Below are 7,689 nucleotides of genomic sequence, written 5' to 3' on the forward strand. Positions count from 1 at the left end.
ATAACCACGGTGCAGCTACGGCGTTCAACTGGGACCATATAGCTAGGGACACGTCACCTTCTGACATATGCTTGATCACACGATCCACTTTAAACAGTGTTTAGTCATGGCTGACCTCATCTCAACATCACACACAACTGTGCAGTGGCATAACGGCATACATTCTTCTTCACAAGCAGGCAAATTCCTCAGACTCAGTTCCCACGGACACGTCATCCGTGGGGTTTTTTGGGGGGAGAATATAACGACAGGGTCTCAGCACCAGCCTCCCTCTTACTCCAGTATTCATCATTGGCTCGTGGGCTACATGTCGGGGCCTTCATCGGAACACAATCACACCGGTTACAGCTGACCTCGGCATTCATCAGGTATCTGTTCAGTTTAATTAATTCAGATTATTACAAGCAATTCTTAGCATTTCGGCTAATTGCTCAAATATGAGTTCTTGATTACTACATATTCACTGTTTTATTTTGCAAATGTCTTTTTTGACCCCACTATTGCCAGGTCTTTTATTGAATCCACTAGTTGCACTGGTCTAACATGTTCCCATTCTTGGCACTGGCCCACTTGACCTCTCTTTAGCACTTGACCTAATTCCTTATAAATGTTCTTATAACATCACTCATTCTAAACTACTTCTTTTTGGAGGGAATATACCTAATCTCATCACGGCATCACTACCTCCTTTTATATACCACGTCACGATGGAGTCTAATCGCCAAAGACTTTGCACTAGTCTTCTTATCATGCATTATGTAATAAATTATTGTTCAATCTATACGGGGTCTCTCCTGATTGAACTGATAACGGCCATTTAATGGGTTGATAACAAATCAAAGGGGACAACGAAAACCAGAGCAGTGTTGGAAACAAATTTTTTTTGTCCACCTGCTGCTGCGGCTGGTGAATTCCAAAATCTACCAGCCACTCAATAGACCACCATTGTTTTTTTGGATTGGTGAGTGAAGCAAATCTAGCAGCCACTTGCATATTTTACCAGTATTTGACTGGTGCTAATTTCCAACCCTGAACCAGAGTCAAATTTATTGTATGTGTACACATATTTGGGCAATAAACAAATTTTGATTCCGACTTTGCATTCCATTGTATTAAGTTTTGCATTTCCTTTGTAATACTTATCGTATCAACACAGCGTCAATAAGGAAAAAGGTAACGCATCTACACTACTCCATGCCACAAAAAAATGTATTAATGACTACGTTTCAACCCTATTGGATCTTCATCAGGTCAGAATCATTAACAGTAGTCATTAATAACATTTTGTGGCATGGAGTAGTGGGCAGGCGTTACCTTTTTCCTTATTAGAGCCACAATATATCATCCCATGGCTATAGTCATAATCCCAGCTGCAGCCTATCTATCTATCTATCTATCTATCTATCTATCTATGATACAAAACTCAGTCATAATACAGCTCAGCCTTACCTTATAGGTTAGTGGGAATGCAAAACATATTGTGAGGTAATGTAAAAGTACTTGAGAAAAAAACATTCCCAACACTGTTTCCTTTCGGGGGCTCCATACCATAATGTTTAACTGTCCAATTAACCTCCATGTTCTTCAATGAATATATTGTGTGTATATATGGTCAACTTTTTTGCATGTCTTTGATATTTACAGTAAATGTATGAATGTCCAAAAGATCTCGAACTATGTGAGAAAATGAAGATCATTTTCGATGATTTGAAGTTGATGCCACCAGGATGAAGGCTGATTTGACAGTTAACTGCAGAGGGCCAAAGAACACAATGACACATCAGAGGACAGCAGACAACACAGTTTATATATCAGATATGATTTATTGTTAATCATTTCTCCAACATTCACCTTATTACTCCAGGACAATAAAATGCTTTTCAATGCACATCAATAGAATTATTAAAAGGTATTCAGATTAACGATATTTTTCAAATTTAAAAAATAAGATAAAAGCAGATTTAAAAAAACCAAAAAATATATTAAATAGCTAGTTTTGAATTAATTCCTGTTTAAAACCCAGTATTGACAACTGTAAATTGGGTGCAGTGTAGATATATCTAAACATTTTCATGAAAATATAATTAAATGATCATAATAGAAAATAAAACAAACTATCACATTTTCAGTATTCAGATTGCTGAGTTAATAGAGCTGCAGGTTTAAACTTTTACATTGGTGTCAGGAAGTTAATGGTTTCAGCACAAAATGTGGTCACACTTAAACATTTATCACCACACATGGTAAATGTGTGTTTTCCTTTTTAGTAAACAGAAGAAAAAATAGCAAATAACTCCAGCAGGAATACGTTTGTACAAAAGAAAACTGTGAACAGCTTCACTCTTTATCCCACACACATTTATGCTTCAACTTTTCTTCTTCAATGTCATTTAAGTCTCTCGGTATCGAGACACATGCTCTGCTTTTTCTCTCATGGTTATCAGGGACTGAACTGGTTGTTTCCAGTCAGGCTTTGCCTCAGATTTCTTTCAATCAGCACCTCAATGTACTCTGGAATGGAGGGAGTAGCCTATTTGGCTAAATCTCTTTAAGTCTGTTCAGAGACTTGGCAGAGCTCTCTATTAGTTTCACTAACTCGGCCTGCACAAGATGATGTTCAGCCTTCACTTTTGCAATCAATGCCTGAACAGCCATCTTTAGAGGTGGGAGAGACCTCTCATTCAGTTTTATCCTTGCTGACATAACTGCACTGCAAAAACAGCAAAAGCAGATTAAGGATGGGTACTTGTTGACTGCAGTGAGCAGGACAGTGATTGTAATTTAATCGCTGGGAGCCATAAACTCTTTATGGACTGCGGGAAGTAAGTTGAGCTCATCACGGTTCATATAAAGCCTACATCCTTTCTTGTTGGTGTCAACCGAAGATATTGAGTTAATATTGTGGCCTGTTAGTAGCTGGTACAGCTGGATGGCTTTGTGGTAATTACATCCCCTAGACTTAAAAAGAAAAATGTTACCACCTGTACCACTATTTCTCAGAATAGAGTGCTACAGGAATGAATCCTAAAACCTGGAAATGAGTCAGCATTTTTGCACTTCTGGTTCCCTTGTCTGGATGTCAATGAGTTATTAGTTAGATGTCTGAAATAAGGTCTGTGGTTAACACAAGCTGAAGAGATTTTAACGTTTTGTTCTACGACATAAAATACGTCAATAAATATCCCACTGGTGAATTTTGAAGCTTTTACGTGTCTTAGAAAAGGCGGTTGTTAACAAGTGGCTAAATGAGATTACTAAACGTCATCATGCCGACTCGTCCGCCTTTACAGCTTCGTTGTGTATACTTGCACAGATGAGACTGCGGTGTAGTTTGTTTATAGCCTCACGTTAGCGTTTTATACCCCCGCGACAACGTAGTCGGGGGTATATGGTGCTCCGCATTTCCTTCTGTCCGTTTGCGTGTCACACTTTCGTTTCAGGAGTAGAACTCAAAATGTATTTAACTTAGGAACTTCAAATTTGGTATAATAGTTGACAGTGTGGTGTATTTGTGCCTTTTGGTGGTTAGAAAAGGGCAAAACCTTTGGCCTTACTTTAGCAGGGGTCAAGCAGTGAGCGGGGGTATGTGAGCCATGCTCACTTTTGCCTTTTTATTTCTGGCGATTGCATTCACACTTCAAAAATCATAAAGTGCTGTTCATTTGTGAGGATTATTTTACGTAACAAACTGTGTGAGTATCATAAACGTTTGTTTGCAACAGAGTTAATTTTCTGCGATAATCCGAAACCCAACGGAACAATTCCATTGGCGTTTTGACGAGAGAACCAGGGCGATTCTAACTTCCTGGTTGGCCTACAAAAATACATCATCACAGGAGCACTCTATTAAGAGCCGAAGTCCTGACTTCATGTCCTGTTTAGCTTCTGTTCCACTGGCTTCTGTAACTCAATACAATCTCTCATTCAGCATTTCTTTCAAGGTTTACTTTCTATGTTCTAAAACAAATCAGTTCCACTACAACAGTTTCTAGTTAAGCACTGAAAAAAAATAAACTTCAGGTCGCGTGAACTTGTGTCGTCGTAACACTGTCGTCTTGGCTATAGCCATTAAAAAGTCTTGGTCCCGTCTGGGCCTTGATCAGTGTCACTCACAATCCTTTACAGTTATTTTTATATACATGTCAGAATAGGTCTCGTCTTGGTCTTGATGGAATCTGTTTTGGTCTCATCATGGTTTTGGTTGGCCTAGATTTGAGATTCTTGACGAGGGAGGAGTTTCTCTCCTCTGCCTACTTTATCCATGATCTCTGCTTTTTCTCTCATGGCTATCAGGTAGTCAACTCGTTGCTTCCAGCAAGACCTGGCCTCACATTTCTCTCCCTCAATCATCATGTCAATGTACTCTGGAGTAGAGAGAGGATTCGGCTTCAGTGCTATCTCTTTAAGTCTGTTTAAGCACTTACCAGAGCTCGCCACCAGTTTCACCACGTCATCCTCCAGACGTTGGTATTGAGCCTTCAGTTCTACAACCACCGCCTGAACAGTTACCTTAGTCCCTGAGGCTTTCAGGTAATTTCGTTTCAGGTCATACAGTGTTTCTTTTTTTGTAACTTTCCTATATTCCCATCTGAAATTCTGATTAAAATGTCTATTCCAATAACATTTGCCTGGACACTGAGTACAGTATCCATCTGATCCCATTGCACTGCAGTGTTTTTTATCTGCATCATTTGCATTGGGACAATTCCTGTGGCAGGTGAAGTGACACTGCTCACAATTGGTGATGTAAGTTCGAGTACCAGAAATATCTTCTCTAAAACACTCTGTGACAGTGCGTTCGATCTCAAATTTTTCATTTCTGGTGATCTCTGCCTCAAGATCTTTTAGTATCGCAGCTGTCTGTTTTAGCTCCTCAAGCTTGGTTAACCCAACTTTAACCTGCTCCTGCAAGTTTTCAACTGTATACTCAAGCTGCTTTCTTTCTCTGAGGACCTCCTTTGTCATTGTCAAGCTTTGGGTTTTTATGACATTCAAAGCAACAAAGAACCGCTTCATGCTTTTTGTCCCCATGTTCCAAAACATCTCATCAAATTCTCCTTCTTCATCTTCATCACTCATGTTGTCTGCTGCAGATGATTTGTTGTCTGCCAACAACGCAGAATTGTTGAATTTGAAGTGAATTGGCAGCCCGTTTTTTGTTCTAGGACATGGGACATCTGCAGCATTGATTGCCTCTAGAACTGGTGGTTGCTTGCCATCTGCAAATGTCACCAGAATCCGGATGTTTTCCGCCACATCTTTGCCAAAGATTGACAGCACCGAATCAAACACATATTTCTGTGTATGAGTGAGTCGTACTGAAGAAGCCTGAGCTACGAAACACACAGCGTCAATGTCACTGATGCCGTGCTCAGCAGAGAAGAGATTACGTAGCTGTTCTGTGATCTCTCTGTCTCTTGCTATGCCTCTTGTATCTCCAAAGCCTGGAGTGTCAACAATGGTCAGTGAGTGATCTATTTCAAAACCATCCTGGTGGTTGATCTTGTACACAGTGACTTCAGAAGTCGGGCTGTGAGCTTGTGATTTCGCCTGACCTTCATCAACTAACTTAAACCGATATGAATCCTTCCATTCAATACCTAGGATGTAATTTATCATCCCGTTGATGAGAGTTGACTTTCCAGCCCCAGTCGCTCCGAGAACCATTATGGTGCGATTACCAGGTTTGGACTCTTTTCCAAAACTGAAACGTTTGCACCCGTCTATATTGATTGGTTCTTCCTTCAGGGGAACTTTATAAACAGGGAGCTCCCCTTTCTCAGGTTGTATCAATGTGCTTTTTGCTTTAACAGCATCAGCCAGCCGTTTGTGGCTTCTGGGGGAAAAAAAATCCATCAAAGCCTGCACTTTGTTTTAGAAGTACTAAATATACAATCAGATGATACCAGGACCTTCCCTCTGAAGAGGTAGCTAGGTCTAATCAGAAAAAAATATTTGAGACTTGTCTGTGCAGTAAAAGTGTATGTCTTCTGCTCTTGAAGTGAAGTGCTTGCAGGTCCAAATCTGCAAAAGATGAAATGTACAAAGCACTAAGATCACCAAAGTTAAAGGAATTTACCAGAGTGGTGCCCAGAAACATCAGAAAAATAGCAGAATGTATTGCCAGGCTTCTTGAAATAACATTGATTTTTGAAGTGTAAACTCTGAAGATACATCCCATCCCAGTAGTAATGTCAGCGTGAGAGACGGGCGTGTCCAGATCAGTCATGATGCTTTCGGGGAAGCTACAATATCTTTTCATAATATAAGCCAACATTTCGATTCACCATGGTTATACAATTTATTGAGGATACCCAGCAGTCGATGAGTCATATTGTTTTATAATCTTAAACAAAGATAAAACAGCAATGATAGTTTTGTTGCATAGTAAAGAGAGGAAAAGTTAGGGCTCATCTTGATTCCTTGTCTTTTAAAACTGTCCTTAAAAACATATGGCAAAAATAACACATTATACCTGTTGTTAAACCACTACATTGGCTTTCAGTATGCACTACAATAGATTTAGGTTATTTTGCTAGTCTATAAACAATGTTGGCATTGTACGTTTCGGCAAACCATGGATACGTTGAATGTTGACGTTTCTGAACTAAAAGCACGTTTCATGAATACGTTTCATATTAGCCTCGTATCACGGTTGCAGAAACGCACAATGGCACATGGTTAATATTGTGAAACGATTGGTTCGGTTTATGTAACAAATCCACTTGGTTAAGGTTAGAAGAAACGTATCGTAACAACGTACCCTAACAACTTACCCTAACAACTTACCCTAACAACGTAATGCAACAAAGTAATGCCACAAAGTAATGCTACAAAGTAACGCAACAACGTAACGCAACAACGTAACGCAACAACGTAACGCAACAACGTAACGCAACAACGTAATGCAAAAGTGATAACACAAAACTATGGAAAAGGGTCCCCAAAGTCAGTTTGATGGTTGTTCCTGCCTACCTGCCAGAGGAAACCAAGTGAGCACGAGTATGAGCAGCCGGAGGCAATCAGAAGACTCAAATGATGAAATCATGCAGGAGTAAAGAAAAGACTTAGGTTGTGTCTGAAATTCCATACTTACATGATATTTAGTACGCTAAAACAGTCCAAAACCTTAGTATGAAACCAATAGTACGTGAATTTCTATACTATTTCCAGTGAAATATTACAGTACGCAAATGCTTGACACCACGGCAGCATAAATATCCCACAATGCAATGCATTAGTGATCTTTATACTATAATAGTATAACTATACTTTTTGTATATATATTATAAGAAAACATTTGCTGAAAATGAATTACAACAAACCTGTTGTACCAGTTGCCCGGCTCAGGATCCAGCTGATGCTGCTTGGGGTGTACCCCTTGGTCTCCAAATTCCTAAAATAAAACAAGTACAAAGTTTCACTTATTCTATTTTGAAGTCCAATGTTTAGTCACATTTAGTATCTTACCTTTGGCAGTCAAAAAATAATGTCAGAGTGTTTTTCATATTTGTTAAAAGTCTTGGACATGGACAGAAATAATGTTGTTTGTTCCAGATGGATCAAAGTGATATTTGCAGGTGCGTTTCCATGCTGCATAATGTGCTGCAGCTGAGCAGCAAATTGGATAAGATATGATAAGATGCTTTATTAATATCGCATGTTAACCCTAAGAGACCCACGGGGGAG

The 7,689-nt window shown here is 39.4% G+C and overlaps 1 protein-coding gene across 1 annotated transcript; it reads right to left on the minus strand.

The window, feature by feature from the left end:
- Window positions 1-3,726: 3,726 nt before the first annotated feature.
- On the minus strand, window positions 3,727-7,066 carry LOC141770539 (uncharacterized). Its single transcript, XM_074640162.1, has 2 exons — window positions 6,976-7,066; window positions 3,727-6,024 (listed from the first exon to the last, which is right to left on the minus strand). The coding sequence occupies exon 2, from the start codon at window positions 5,854-5,856 to the stop codon at window positions 4,207-4,209; it is 1,650 nt and encodes a 549-aa protein (XP_074496263.1). The 5' UTR covers window positions 5,857-6,024; window positions 6,976-7,066; the 3' UTR covers window positions 3,727-4,206.
- Window positions 7,067-7,689: the final 623 nt, after the last annotated feature.

This window comes from Sebastes fasciatus, chromosome 7, assembly GCF_043250625.1.
Source record: "Sebastes fasciatus isolate fSebFas1 chromosome 7, fSebFas1.pri, whole genome shotgun sequence".
Classification (NCBI taxonomy): domain Eukaryota; kingdom Metazoa; phylum Chordata; class Actinopteri; order Perciformes; family Sebastidae; genus Sebastes; species Sebastes fasciatus.

What these genes read in the sequence shown, in the direction of transcription:
- LOC141770539 (XM_074640162.1), bottom strand. Translation starts at nt 5,856, where the DNA reads ATGGATTTTTTTTCCCCCAGAAGCCACAAACGGCTGGCTGATGCTGTT.